The sequence below is a fragment of the Anabrus simplex genome, chromosome 1 (assembly GCF_040414725.1).
Source record: "Anabrus simplex isolate iqAnaSimp1 chromosome 1, ASM4041472v1, whole genome shotgun sequence".
Classification (NCBI taxonomy): domain Eukaryota; kingdom Metazoa; phylum Arthropoda; class Insecta; order Orthoptera; family Tettigoniidae; genus Anabrus; species Anabrus simplex.
In genome coordinates, this window is record NC_090265.1 from 226,269,203 (window position 1) to 226,285,674 (window position 16,472).

Sequence of the window (16,472 nt, forward strand, 5' to 3'; positions counted from 1 at the left end):
CATACTTACTGGAGAGCCAAAGTTGTGACCAATCTCATGTGCTAAAGTAACGTGAGATACTGCTGGTGGTACATGTTTCCCATAGTTGAGCAGTGTCACAATCCCAGTGTTCAAGCTCTTCATACTGCCTCGGTATAACTGTTAAAAAATCAAATTCCATGTTAATAAACATGAAATGAAATTTTAAAATGCCATAAACACAATTTCATCAGCATTAAAGCACACATAATACACCATAGAAGTCAGGGAAGTACCGGTACCTGACAAGAGTTATTAGATATCTGAAAATCTTCCAGGATGGCCCAATCTAAAAACAAGGAAGTTTTCTGACATGTCAAAGATAAATATTAGATCACCACTCCCCACTGAAAAATGCGTGTTTTCTTTATTTTTAAAGGAGATACCAAATACCAATTTTCACATCTGTAACATCTTTAGTTTTTGAGATATAAGTATCCTCATAAAAAGAATACAATTCATTTTTCACCCCACCCCCTGCCCGTTAACTTCATTCCTCCCACAAAAAAATATGTGTTCCTTTATTTTTAAAGCAGATTCCAAATACCAACTTTCACGTCTGTAACCGTCAGTTTTTGGGATATAAGTTTCTCCATAAAAAGAATTCAACGTTTTTCACTTCCTTTCTCATTCCCCACTTAAGTGAATTTTCCGAAAACAAAAAATACGTGTTCCTTTATTTATAAAGGATCTTCCAAATACCATTTATCATGACGCTAACATCTTCAGTTCTGAGATATATTTATCCTCATAAAAATAATTCAACTCCTCCCCTCCTCCCAAGTTGATTTTCCCCCAAAAATGCCTGATTCTTTATTTTTAAAAGATATTCCACTTACCTGTTTTAATGTCAGTAATATCTTTATATTTTTTAGATTAAGTACCCTCATACAAATAATTCAATTAATTTTTCAATTCTTTCACCCCTTTAAGTGGATTTTCCAAAAACAAAAGAATTCATGTTTCATTATTTTTAAAGGAGATTCCAAATACCAATTTTCGCTTCTGCAACATCTTTAGTTTTTGAGATATAAGCATCCTCATACAAAGAATTCAACTCATTTTTCAATTCCTTCGCCCCCTTTAAGTGGATTTTCTGAGAAAAATAAATGCATATTTCTTTATTTTTAAAGAAGACTCCAAAGACCAATCTTCACATCTGTAACATCTTTAATTTTTGAGATATCACTATCCTAATAAAAAAATTCAACCCCCTTTTCAGTCCTTTTTACCCCCCTCCCTTTTGTAGTTTCTTACAAAAACAAAAAATACATGTTTCTTTATTTTTAAAAGATTAAAAATGCCAAATTTCACATCTTTAACATGTTAAGTTTTTGAGATGTTCTGTAGATATGCCCATTTTAAAAATTCACCCCCTTTTTCAGTTTCCCTTAAGTGGATTTTCCAAAAAGAAATTATCTATGATTCTTTACTTTTGCGGGAGATTCCAAATACCAGTTTTCAAGATCCTGAGGAACTAGGAAATGCCTCTATGGTCCTAGTTACAATGATGGAGAATTCCAGGCATTCACCTCCCCGTGGTAGAGAGGGGGCAACGAATGTATGTAATGACTGTTATTACATACAGGCGGCTAACGAATGATGGGACCGAATGTCTCCCGGTATAAGGAGATCCCCTCTGCCAAGTGCCAACACTCTCTTCGTAGGGTGGATGAGCGGGTGGAGGTTCCAGGCACCCTATTGCCCATGGGGTGAGAAATTGGTCCTAAAGGCGGATGAACCGACTTGTTTTGGTCAACGGCATTGGGATGCAGAAGGCAACGGGAAACCACTGCATTATTATCCCTTGTAATGCAACCATGCAATCGTCTCTACTTGAGCAAATGATTATTGATCATGAGCTTTGGAACTCAAGATCCGGCAGGGGAAGAGAGACTTGCAAGGCTTCCCAGGTCGTCAGTCAGCGAAATCCTTGCAAAGGACAGAAAAAACAGATGAGAATCGTAACGTAGAATGTCAGAACACTAATGACACCTGGGAAGTTAGAAGAGGTAAAAAGAGTGATGGAAGTTAATAATATTGATATTTTAGGACTTTGTGAAACACGATGGCAAGGAAATGGTGATTTCATTAGTGATGCATTTAGGATCATCTATAGCGGAGGAACAATACCTGGTCAATGCGGTGTGGGACTAATTCTTGGGAAGAACTGGGCAAAGAATATTGAGAACACCTATCATGTAAATGACAGAATACTGATGGTGAAGATCAAAGCAAAACCTAGGGATATGATCATTATACAAGTGTACTTTCCAACATCAAACAGTAATGAAGATGAGGTTGAAGAGCTGTATGAGTGTCTTGATGAGCTACTAAAACTAATTGATGACAAGGAAAATTTGGTGATTATGGGAGATTTCAATGCTGTGGTTGGCTTAAAACCAGACAGAATGGGGATAGGGAAATTTGGACTGGGAAAGAGAAACAGCTGAGGTGAAAGGCTACTAGATTTTTACGAACAGTATGATATGGTACTAACTAACACCATGTTTGAAGTGCCTTTGAGAAGATGATATACCTGGAAAAGTCCCGGAGACATGCAAAGATACCAAATTGATTTCATATTAGTTAAAGCTAGGTATAGAAATCAAATCAAATCAAGCCACAGCTACCCTGGCGCTGAAGTGGACAGTGATCACACACTTGTGATGGCAAAATGCAATTTCAGACTTAAAAAGATAATCAGAAGGAAGAAAGTCAGATGGGATTTAAACAGATTGCAAAACAAACAAATTAAACAGAAATATGCAGAGGATACAAATGCACTCATGGAATATAATAATTGTGATATGGACTGGGAAATGATGAAACAAGGAATCTCTGAGATAGCACATAGAACTTTAGGTAATAGAAGACTAGAGCCAAGAAAACCATGGATTACTCAGAGATATTAGACCTTATTCTGAAACGAAACCAGTATAGGAAGATAAACACAGCATTAAGCCATGATCAGTACAGAAAAACAAAGAATCTCATTGTGACAAAATGTAGGGAGGCAAAAGAAGTATGGATGAAGGAAATTACGCAGACTATAGAGAATGATATAATAGGAGGAAGAACAGATAGAGCATATGGCATGATCAAATCACTCCAATATAAACCCAAAACAAGAAGTTCAGTTATAAAGGAAGAGAATGGGCAAGTACTTATCGATAGTGAAGATATCGCAGAACGCTGGAAGGAATATCTTGAAGACCTGTACTGGGATGAAGAAGTAATGGCAATTCAAGACTATCTTGAACCTGAACAGATGGTGGAAGAAGACAATATAGGCCCAATAATCACATGGGAAGAATTTGACCTAGCACTAAAACAACTAAAGGACAAGAAAGCAACCGGACCGGACGGCATACCAGCAGAACTTCTCAAGGGAATAGGAGAAAGAATGAAACAACAACTGTATAACATCATTGCGAAATGCTATTACAATGGTGAAATCCCTGGAGACCTTACTAAAAGTAGGACAGTTACCTTACCAAAGATAGGAAATGCTACTGACTGTTCCAACTATAGAACACTAATACTGCTATTGCACGCATCCAAAATACTGCTTAATGTAATTAAGAACAGGATTAAAAAGAAAATTGAACAATATACATCGCAGGATCAGTTTGGTTTTACAATAGGGAAGGGAACAAGAGAAGCTCTTCTAGCATTAAGAACTATTCTAGAAAGAAGACTAAGTGTTAACAGGAAAACATACATTGCATTTGTGGATATAGGGAAAGCCTTTGACAAAGTAAACTGGAAACAACTCTTTAGGAACATGAAGAATATAGGACTGGACTGGAGGGACAGAAGACTCATTTTACTCCTGTACAAAAATCAAAGCACAACAATAGAAATCAATGGTAATGTTAAGACAGCATCCATTAGAAGGGGAGTGAGACAAGGTTGTGCACTATCTCCATTTTTGTTCAACATGTTCATTGAGGAGGCCATATCAAAACTTAAGCAGAAAACCAAAGGAATCAAAATTAATGGACAACAAATCCACTGTATAAGGTTTGCTGATGACATTGCATTAATTGCAGATTCAGAGAGGGAAATAAGTAAAATGCTACGAGTTTTAACATCAACACTACAAGAATCAAAATTGAAACTGAACACCTCGAAAACAAAAATATTAGTTGTCAAGAAATCAACTGAGGAAATACCAATAAACATTAAGGTAGGCGATGAAAAAGTACAACAAGTAAGTCAATTTTGCTACTTGGGAAGCATTATCACTCAGGACAACAGGTGCACTACGGAAATCAGGAGGAGGATTGCTCTAGCTAAACAAGCCTTCAGTAACAAGAAACAGCTTCTGACAAGCAGGAACATTAACATGAAAATTAGGAAAGAATTTGCCAAAATGTTTGTGTGGAGTGTTTTGTTGTATGGTTGCAAAACATCGGTCTTAGCAAAATAGGATATAAAACGCCTGGAAGCAATGGAAATGTGGATATAGAGGAGGATGCTGAAAATTAGTTGGACAGAGAAAAAATCAAACAATAGGGTCCTTAAGGAAATAAACGAAACAAGGGAATTGGTCAACACTATAGAAAAGAGGAAAACCAAATTCCTTGGCCACACACGTCGACATAACACATTCCTCACGACTCTGATGGAAGGAAAAGTTCTGGGTAAGAAGGGAAGAGGAAGACCGAGGAAGAAGTATCTGGATGCCGTGATGGACAGGCTGAATTTGAAAAAATATGTTGATCTGAAACGCTCAGCAGATGAGAGACAAATGTGGTTGCAGCGACAAGGCCTTGCTTTTAGGATATGAATGGGAATGAATAAACATGGTAAGTGTCTGAGATATATTATAGGCCTAGATACTTTTTTTCAAATTCCACCCCGTTTGTCACTCCCGTTCACGCCCTATTTCTTTATTTTTAAAGGAGATTGCAAATACCAATTTTGATGTCTATAACATCTTCAGGTATTCAACCAATTTTTCACCGTTTTTACACTCCCCTTAATGGGATTTTGCAAAAAAAAAAAAAAAAAAAAAAAAAAAAGAACATGTTTCTTTATTTTTAAAGGAGATTTCAAATGCCAACTTTTATGTCTGTAAACTTTTAAGTTTTTGAGATATAGATATCCACATTTAAAAATGTCACCCCCTTAGCGACAGAATACCATAAAATCCTTCCTTAGTGACCACCAACACCCTAATATAAATGTATCCTCAAAATTTAATTTCTTTACGTCCAGTAGTTTTGGCTCAGCAATGATGAATCAGTCAGTCAGTCAGTCAGTCAGTCAGTCAGTCAGTCAGTCAGTCAGTCAGTCAGTCAGTCAGTCAATCAGTCAGTCAGTCAGTCAGGACATGTTATTTTATATATATAGATAAAACATTTTGGACATTTACTGCATAGAATTACACCTTAATAGACGTAAATTCAGGATTTGAAAAGTGAGTAACAAACAAATTCATGGTGCAACTACCCAATGGGGCCCTGGTCTGCCAAGATGATTGCTGCCCAGCAAGATGGCCTGTAGATACTGGAGTGCCACATGGTCAGCGTGACAACATTCTTAGTCTATCATTCTGCCTTTTTGACAATGTTTATTGACTCTCACATCAGACAGCTTCTTACTCTGTTTCACAAGGCCGAGTAAACCCTGTTGTAGGCCTCAGTCTAGGATTAAAATCCCTGGACTGGCCGGAAATCAAACCTAGGGCCTCCAGGTAAGAGGCAGGCATGTTACTCCTATACCAAGGAGCTGGCAATGAAAAGTGACACCTAATCATCTGTGTAAGAAGTGAAAAATGCAATGCTGTTTTAATTTTAAAACATGTATATCAGAAGTCATTGCTGACCACTGATAACAATAATAAAATACAATTATACACCAAATTGCAAAATGTTCTTAATGCTTCAGAGATTTCAGTTTTTCTGACTATGTATAAATTGATGGGTCTTAAATGTGGTTTAGAGGATGGAGCTACCGATAGTTTTAAAAGCCTACTTGAAAATAATTGTCGCTACTTCGATGAAGTTCCATACATCTGAAAAATCAGTTAATCCAGTATTTCCAAATCCTGCAAAAGAAATACTTCTGTCTACTCTGCTACATACTGCATTGTAAAGATTATTAAAAGATGATTATGATCATCATCATTGTGTTACAAAATACAAATAAACAAAATAATAATCAAACAAAGGAAAGATAAACAAAAGACACAAACGCAAGAACAACTAAAGGCAATTTGAACAGACGGACAACAGGATGTGGAAGATGCTGGACAACCCTGCTGAGAACATAACTTGGTGATGCACTCTTGAGCAAAACAATCAGGTTCCTTAAAATACTGTTTATTAACAATATTCCTTAATAACCTTCAAAAAATTGATGTTGAAACATGCATAGCTTAACTATATTAATGGGTACCTTTGACACTGAGTGCTCGTTGACATTTGCAAAATGATTTGAAGATATGGTATATTATTAATCCAGAATTGGCACCTGCCTTACAAATAAGGGGAACATTGAGGTCTAAGACTCTAAATACAATAAATATTACATTAAGATACTGCCTTTGAAAACACTGAAGCCAACCAATCAAACTGACAGCCATACTCACAGACATGTGAGGGTTGGTAGTCCTGCCCTCAGAAATCGAGTGGTGTCCTAATGATGCTAATTACCATCTGGTTTAAATTATTATCATCAAAGGGGTATTTTAAAACACAACAAATTAATGGTTAAAGCAAGGAAGATAGCAAAAGGTATTAATTAAAAGAACATCAAGGGGATCCTGAAAACATGATCATGCAAGTACTCCCATATAATGGATACGTATCGTGATGCAGCAGCATATCCAATTGTAAACCTATTTTGGAATTGAAGATTCCCTTACGATGTGGGCTAATCCCATTCTACCGGAAACAGGCAAACAAAAAAAATACAATAACATGGATTTAAAGTTACAAATTATATGGTAAGGTTACTTGCTCCCAATTAAACTCTGCACTGAAAAGTGCTATTCCCCTAAATTAAATCAATGAAGATGCGAGACTGCCCTGTAGAATTCCTGCAAAAGAAACAAGTTAATTCAAGATACAATAACGAAAATAAAATTTAACTTATCCCTTCAGCCCAGACTCCCCTGTGGAGCAAGAATTTGAATGAAAGACATCTGCTCTGATTGAGACCAAGATGCGAATTTGAAATGCTAATTTCACATCTTAGGATATAAACACCCCCAGTTTGCACGTGTCACCCTTTCATAACAATGGAACCAATCAACCAATAACATGCAGAATTTCAACTAGAGCAGACTGCACATCTTTTTACATGAGGGTGGAAAATTTCCCACACTCTCCAAACACAAACCAGAACACCCAGAAACAAGGGCTCTTTCTGGCACCAACGAGGCATGAGAAATAAGGAGCCAAGCCTTCATTAGGGTGTTCAAACAGTTCCCTTCTCCAGTTTAATGCACAGTAACTTCTTAATGCCACACATGCCTGTCTAAATATTCTATAAACAGCACAAAGATGATGAAGATAGTGATGATGATAGTAATAATAAGTAATAACTGAGTGGACTGCGTACAGGTCAAACAAATTTTCCAATAATTCACCTTTCAGCTGTTGAAGATATTAGTGACTTCAGCGCTTGGAAAATCAATGCTGCAGCTTTATCTATTGGCTTCACTTATCAGTGTCTACTGCAACAACTGAAAGACTGTTTCCTGCATATAAACCAACTAAGACATATGCAGGAAACTAAACACAGCAGAAACAGCTTTTGGATCTTGGAGTGAAATCAATTGAAAGTTTGCTGCAAGTGACTGAAGAATAGAATTTGCTTATGAACAGAAAGGTACGTTAAATGGATTTGGTTTAGTTCTGAAAACAGCAGTCTTATGGCAATAGGACTATTTTAACAGTCTCTTAATAGAAGTATTTTAGACAGGAGTTGCAGTAGTCTTTAATATTTTGTTAAAGAACTGGGACCATGCCTTCTTATTAGTAAGTTAATATTATAAGTAGGGTCCAGATGTTCAGGAAATGTCATATTTTTTCCTGTCTTTCGTTTTGGGTAGTTCTTGGAATAAAGCATGAATTGGACATTTCTGAGCATATTTAGTCTTATTCTAAAGAAGTTGCAATCATGTCCCAAAACGTCAAGTTCCGAGAAGACACAGACAAGACAGAACTAATTATAAATAGGGATCCATAGAAAAAAATGATCAACTACAGCAATCTAGGTTTTCATGGCCGCGTTACAGATCATGTCAGTATTTTCCGGGCTTGTACGCCATGGTCCAGGAGCATGCAATGGTCCCGACATTTCACTGAAGACTGTGCCTGGCATTATCAAGGGTTCTGACTGACTTTGATAGCTGCGAAGCTCACAGTGGAATGGAGTGATGTTGCAATTCCACCTCATTATATAGTGCAGGCTATGGTGCGTTGCTCGTCTATTGGTCCGGCATGATGGAGGGGAGATCGCTGATTGGCTATTCTTCGGCCAATGATTGAAGCATTAAGGAGCCTGATGTAGGTCAATCTGCCTTGGCAGAGACAAGCAACTGATCACCCATTGCTTTTTCTGGTCTGCCGCGGCCATTGTGTCCTCCAGGATTTAAAGCTTTTAGACTGGAAACCAGGCTTTGTTTACCCATTCAGATTCCTCTTCAAGGCTGAAGCTGTTGATGTGCTTCAGGATTTCAATTGTTTCAATGCATGATAAAATAGTGAGGCTAACAGTACTTTGGTGTTGCTGTACTGTATGTCATGACCTGCAAGCAGCGAGTGTTCAGTGACTGATGATCTTCCTGCTTATCCCAGCCGGGTTTGTCTGTTATGCTCCTTCAGTCGTATGGTGATGCTGAGTTTTGTAGTTCCTATATATACCTGGCTGCAGCTGCATGGGATTTTGTAGGCACCTGCTGTGGAGAGAAAATGGCGCTTGTCTTTAGCAGACCTAAGTAGTTCCTGGAGTTCTTTTGTTGGCCTACATATGGCTTTTATCCCATGAGAGTCCATTAGTTTCCCTATTCTATCTGATGTCTTCCCAATATACATTGCGTGTTATAAATCTCATTCCGTATTGAAGGTTATCACTTTACAAATAAAAAGTCTTATAGAATCCTCCTTTTCTATACAAAACAACCACCTATATTAGATGGGACGATATCCATACATCTTTTCGCCTATCTAAAGGCCATCCTCAGTACAAGCTCAAATATTACACTTATGCAAACAAATTAAATCACTGATGAAGTGTGTGGAATTAAAATACTATGATCATGATTGACATATTAAAAACATTTTTGAGGTAGAAAAATCCTCTCGTCTAAAAACTCGTTTGGTTGACATAAAACTTGCTAGTCCTTTTAAAAAGTGGAACACTGTGTTGTGCAGCATAGTGAGAGCATCAATAAAGGGAATGTGTGCATCATTCATTAAAAGGCCGTTGTTTCAAATTGTACGACCTTGTCAGTCTCATGTCACTATTGACACTAAGCTTGTGTGTAGCTTACAGCATGTGTGAGTAGTGAGTAGGTACAATACAGTACAGTATATACAGTAAAACATTTATGAACAATAAAATTATGAAGCCTTAGAGTTTACGTAACACATTAGTGGAGCAAAGAAAAGAAAAAGGCTCTTCACGTCCAGATCTCCAGATAATAGAGTTTCTACAGTATTCTAAAAGCTCTTTGATAAGTTGAAATGATGCTGCAATGTGAGACAGCACAGTTGTATCAGCTGTCCTAACAACAAATGGTAAAACTATCACGCTGAAAGATCAAATGCTATAATTACATAAAATCTTATGTTAATTTTAAGGACACTTCCTCTAAAGCATTACTTTGTCAATTTTATGTATTTTTTCATCTAAACAGTGTTATGTAGCTGAAGATGTTTTTAATATATGAAACATGTACCACTTTTAACCATTAAATTGCCTTAGGCAATCATTGTAACGACTAGCTGGAAAATAAATAAATACTTAGTTGTGAAAAGCTATAATCTCAAGAGTATTTTCTTAATGCTATGACAGCCACAAGACGCACATGCAACAATGTGCAGCATGCTCCAGCTCACACATTTTTTAAATTTACCTGAGGGAACACAAGTATGAAGAGGGGAGCACCCACAACTCACTTTCATTGATTTCAATATGTCGCACACAGCAACGTAAACCTCAACAAGGAAGTCAAATATAAACTAGCATGTTTTTCAGCATTGATATAGTCTGAGAATGAGCTATGTATCTGTAAACAGGTTACTAAACCTCTTATTCTAACGAACATGACGTCCGCGCATATTTGCGGCCCAACAATGCACTTTGAATCATCTCATAAAACCGTTGGACATAGTGTTGGTATTTAACATTAGATATCCAAGCCTGACACCAGAATGTCAGTGATTCTTCATAACTCTAAGAATTGTATCTAATTTCAACCTCAACAAATATAATTTTTGAAATATGTAGAAATTATGGGATAAAAGCCCTTTAACCCCAAAAGTGTACTATATGTATATATCTCAACGTTAAGGATTTTTTAGAATAGTGGCATTCACTAACATGTTTTTCAGCATTGATATAGACTGAGAATAAGCTATGTATCTGTAAACAGGTTACTGAACCTCTTATTCTAACGAACATGATGTCCCCGCATATTTGCTGCCAACAATGCACTTTGAAACATCTCATAAAACCGATGGACATAGTGTTGGCATTTAACATAGATATTCGAACTTGACACCAAAATGTCAGTGATTCTTGATAAACTCTTGGAATTGTATCCAATTTCAACCTCAGCAAATATAAACTTTGAAATATGTAGAGATCATGGGGCCAGGGAAAAAGCCCTCTAACCCCCAAAACTGTACCATATGTATATATCTTAACCTTAAGTATTTTTTAGAATAGTGGCATTCATGTTTATTTTAATGGCATTCTTGTTTAATTTTAGTAGTATTTATTCTGTACCATACAGTCACTATTAAGCAGGTTCTTCAACAGCTGAAGATGACCTATTTACAGGTTGAAACCGGTACTGTCCTTTTATGTAAATAATATTGACACTTAGTTATGTAAAATAAAGCATTGATTAGGTGGAGAACTCATCCTTCATAGTTGTGTGCTAGATCAAATGCTTTTGGAGTAAACAGTTTCTTCAGAAAAGTATGTGAATGATGGCAATGTTTCTGGTAATGTGCTCTCCCACCCTGACCAAATCCATGCTCTTTTGCTTGCTGGGCATTAACCACTGGTTTCAATATTGCTGAGTATTTTGCTGTTGTACTTAGGGCAACAATGAATGAAGATTTGGTAATCGCTGAATGCAGCTGGTACGCTGATTTTCCTCATGGTGTAGTTTTCTTTGATTGTTAGTTGATTCAGTATGTTGACAAGCTGGGGAAATTTTTGTGCGAATGTTGGAATGCTTTCGTATTTCTCAGACCATCTAGTTTCACACATTTGCAAATGATTGGGACACAGATTCCTATGGGCAGTTGATTCCTTGAAGAAGTTAATGGTATCCTTTACAGTAGCAATAGTTTTTCTAATTTCAGGTACATTATTTGCATCTTTAACTACAAGATTTATTTTGTGGTTTGAGCAGTGAAAAAAATAATGCTCAAGAGTATTTTCTTCCTTATAATCGCTTGTATGCCACCCTCTTTGCCTGTCATTTTAGAGCAGCTGTCAAAATCAAGTCCTACACAATTTTCTGGTGGAAAATTATGACTAAAAAAAAAAAATTAAAAAAATTGTCAGTTGCTTCTGCGATGGATGGGGCGGGCATCTTGGGTTTTCAGTTCCACAGAACCTGTGAATTCTTCTTGGATATTCCTTAGGTTTTCACTGCAGAAACATGAGCTGATAGATAGTTGTTCTTTCCCAAACATGTAGGCTGTTTCGTCAGCTAAGACTGCGTAAGCCGTTGCTTTCTTAGCATCATTTGTTACACTCTCCCTAATAACTTTGCCACACAAATGTATCAATTCATTTTGTATTTTTGGCAATGGATACATTGCATTCCAATGACGTTTCTATAGGTGATCGTTCAATTTTTTTGTCAACAGATTCAACTCATAAGTTCAGCAGATCAAAGAAAAAGAAAATCCCTTCATCTGCTTCTTTTCCTGTAAGAAGCATATCATGAGTGCTGCAGAAAACGACACAGGAAATAAATCAATGATTATATTTGCTTGTTGTGTATGATTATGTTTTGTTGAAATGTTTGCACTTGAACATCTATAGACACATATTCAAGAAAAGCCTTCGCAGTGGCTGTTGCAGTTTTGTGAATGTTGATGGTGACATGTTTTCGGCAGTCCTCATGTATTTCCTCAAACTTTGTGAATGGCCTAATTATGAATGATTCTAAAACACCCCGAACAGTGCCAGTGACAGGAGGTAATAAAACACAACACTTGCAGAGAGCTTCCTTCAGTTGCTTCGAGTACACTAGCCATTTTTTTTCCTTTTACAAGTTGTTTTTACGTCGCACCGACACAGATAGGTCTTATGGCGACAATAGGACAGGAAAGGGCTAGGAGTGGGAAGGAAGCGGCCGTGGCCTTAATTAAGGTACAGCTCCAGCATTTGCCTGGTGAGAAAATGGGAAACCAAGGAAAACATCTTCAGGGCTGCCGACAGTGAGGTTCGAACCCACTATCTCCTGAATACTGGGTACTGAAAACAGATAGATGTAAGGCTTTCCAGGCATTTGCTCTATTAACCAGCATTTCGTCTTAGGTCTGATACTAGACTCATCAGAGTGGGATGTGTCAGACCCTACCCACTGACGCTGGGGTGTATGCAGGTGAACTAACTAACTATTCTCGTTTTCATTCCCCAGGGGTGGGGCGGGCCATAGGTGAACTTATCAGAAGCCCATTATAAGAGGCACAGTCTGCATACGTGAGATAAATCTCCACAATGGAAATATTGCCCGCCTAGCAATTCCGAATGGAAATTCTAAGTTCCCATGGAGGGAATTAGATGTTTTTCCAAGGCCCCTTCAGGGGAGGAATGAAAACGTTTAGTAGTAGTAGTAGTACTTCGGCACAAATAAATAATAAATAAGTTGGCAAAGGTGCCCAAAAGCATGAAATGCTAACGTAATCGATATATCAATCGAGAACTACATCGTCGAGAAGTTGGTTGATTGTTGTTGTTGTTTGAGTCATCAGTCCATAGACTGGTTTGATGCAGCTCTCCATGCCACCCTATCCTGTGCTAACCTTTTCATTTCTACGTAGCTATTGCATCCTACATCTGCTCTAATCTGTTTGTCATATTCATACCTTGGTCTACCCCTACCGTTCTTGCCACCTACACTTCCTTCAAAAACCAACTGAACAAGTCCTGGGTGTCTTAAGATGTGTCCTATCATTCTATCTCTTCTTCTCGTCAAATTTAGCCAAATCGATCTCCTCTCACCAATTCGATTCAGTATCTCTTCATTCGTGATTCGATCTATCCATCTCACCTTCAGCATTCTTCTGTAACACCACATTTCAAAAGCTTCTATTCTCTTTCTTTCTGAGCTAGTTATCGTCCATGTTTCACTTCCATACAATGCCACGCTCCACACAAAAGTCTTCAAAAACATCTTTCTAATTCCGATATCAATGTTTGAAGTGAGCAAATTTCTTTTCTTAAGAAAGCTCTTCCTTGCTTGTGCTAGTCTGCATTTTATGTCCTCCTTACTTCTGCCATCGTTGGTTATTTTACTACCCAAATAACAATATTCATCTACTTCCTTTAAGACTTCGTTTCCTAATCTAATATTCCCTACATCACCTGCCTTCGTTCGACTGCACTCCATTACTTTTGTTTTGGACTTATTTATTTTCATCTTGTACTCCTTACCTAAGACTTCATCCATACCATTCAGCAACTTCTCGAGATCTTCTGCAGTCTCAGATAAAATAACAATATCATCGGCAAATCTCAAGGTTTTGATTTCCTCTCCTTGGACTGTGATTCCCTTTCCAAATTTCTCTTTGATTTCCTTTACTGCCTGTTCTATGTAAACATTGAAAAGGAGAGGGGACAAACTGCAGCCTTGCCTCACTCCTTTCTGGATTGCTGCTTCTTTTTCAAAGCCCTCGATTCTTATCACTGCAGACTGATTTTTATACAGGTTGTAGATAATTCTTCGTTCTCGGTATCTGATCCCTATCATCTTCAGAATCATAAATAGCCTGGTCCAATCAACATTATCGAATGCCTTTTCTAGATCTACGAATGCCATGTACGTGGGCTTGTCCTTCTTGATTCGATCCTCTAAGATCAGACGCAAAGTCAGGATTGCTTCACGTGTTCCTACATTTCTTCTGAAGCCAAATTGATCTTCCCCCAACTCAGCTTCAACTTGTTTTTCCATTCTTCTGTAAATAATACGTGTTAAAATTTTGCAGGCATGAGATACTAAACTAATAGTGCGGTAGTTTTCACACCTGTCAGCACCGGCTTTCTTGGGAATAGGTATAACAACATTCTGCTGAAAATCGGATGGGACTTCTCCTGTCTCATACATCTTGCACACTAAATGAAATAACCTTACCATGCTGGTTTCTCCTAAGGCAGTCAGTAATTCAGCGGGAATATCATCAATTCCAGGTGCCTTGTTCCTATTTAGGTCACTCACAGCTCTGTCAAACTCTGACCTCAAAATTGGGTCTCCCATTTCATCAGCATCAACAGCCTCTTCATGTTCCAAAACGAAATTATCTACATCGTTACCTTGATACAACTGTTGGATATGCTCCTGCCATCTTTCTGCTTTGTCTTCTTTCCCTAGAAGTGGCTTTCCATCTGAGCTCTTAATATTCATGCACCTAGATTTCCTTTCTCCAAAGGTTTCCTTGATTTTCCTGTATGCAGCATCTACCTTTCCCAGGACCATACAGCCTTCGACATCCTTGCACTTCTCCTTCAGCCATTCTTCCTTAGCTACCTTGCACTTTCTATCCACTTCATTCTTTAATCGCCTGTATTCTTTTCTGCCCTCTTCATTTCTAGCATTCTTGTATTTTCGTCGTTCATCAATCAGGTCTAGTATCTCCTGAGTTATCCACTGATTCTTAGTTGATCTTTTCTTCCTTCCTAACATTTCTTCAGCAGCCCTACTGACTTCATTTTTCATGACTCTCCATTCTTCCTCTACTGTGTTTCCTTCGGCCTTTTCATTTAGTCCTTGTGCAACATGTTCCTTGAAACAATCCATCACACTCTTTTCTTTCAACTTGTCTAGATTCCATCTTTTTGCATTCTTTCCTTTCTTCAATTTCTTCAATTTCAGATGGCATTTCATGACCAACAAGTTGTGGTCAGAGTCCACGTCTGCTCCTGGGAAAGTTTTGCAATCCAACACCTGGTTTCTGAATCTCTGCCTAATCATAATGAAGTCTATTTGATACCTTCCAGTGTCTCCAGGTCTCGTCCACGTATACAGCCGTCGTTTGTGGTGTTTGAACCAAGTATTGGCGAGGACTAAATTATGGTCAGTGCAGAATTCAACCAGCCGACTTCCTCTTTCGTTCCTTTGTCCCAATCCAAATTCTCCTACTGTGCTACCTTCTCTTCCTTGGCCTACCACTGCGTTCCAGTCTCCCATCACAATTAGATTCTCGTCACCTTTGACATATTGTATTAAATCTTCTACCTCCTCATATATTCTTTCAATTTCTTCTTCATCCGCTGAACTAGTAGGCATATAGACCTGCACTATTGTGGTGGGCATTGGTTTGGTGTCTATCTTGGCGACAATAATTCTTTCACTATGCTGGTCGTAGTAGCTTATCCACTGCCCTATTTTCTTATTCATTATTAAACCAACTCCTGCATTACCCCTGTTTGATTTCGTGTTGATAATTCAGTAATCGCCTGACCAAAAATCCTGTTCTTCCTGCCAACGTACTTCACTTATACCCTACTACATCTAACTTTAGCCTATCCATCTCCCTTTTCAGATTCTCTAACCTACCACAACGATTCAAACTTCTAACATTCCACGCTCCGACTCGCAGAATGTCAGTATCCATCTTCCTGATGATCGCCCCCTCTCGTGTAGTCCCCACCCGGAGATCCGAATGGGGGACTAGTTTACCTCCGGAATATTTTACCCGGGAGGAAGCCATCATCAGTACATCATTCATACAGAGCGAGCTGCATGTCCTCGGGAGGTGGTTACGGCTGTAGTTTCCCGTTGCTTTCAGCCGTGTAGCAGTATCAACACAGCTAAGCCATGTTGAGTATTATTACAAGGCCGTATCAGTCAATCATCTAGACTGCCGCCCTTGCAACTACCGAAAGGCTGCTACCCCCCTTTCGATGAACCATTCGTTAGTCTGGTCTCTCAACAGATACCCATCCGGTATGGTTGCACCTGCGGCTCGGCTATCTGCATCATTGGGACACGCAAGCCTCCCCACCGCGGCAAGGTCACATGGTTC

The 16,472-nt window shown here is 38.3% G+C and overlaps 1 protein-coding gene across 1 annotated transcript in view; it reads right to left on the reverse strand.

The window, feature by feature from the left end:
• The window catches only part of Kul (Kuzbanian-like), a 1,041,359-nt gene that overhangs the window by 67,434 nt on the left and 957,453 nt on the right, over positions 1–16,472 (reverse strand). Inside the window, exon 7 of the mRNA XM_067141147.2 lies at positions 10–138. Within this exon, the coding sequence (XP_066997248.2) occupies positions 10–138 (129 nt within the window). The remainder of the gene's footprint in view (positions 1–9; positions 139–16,472) is intronic.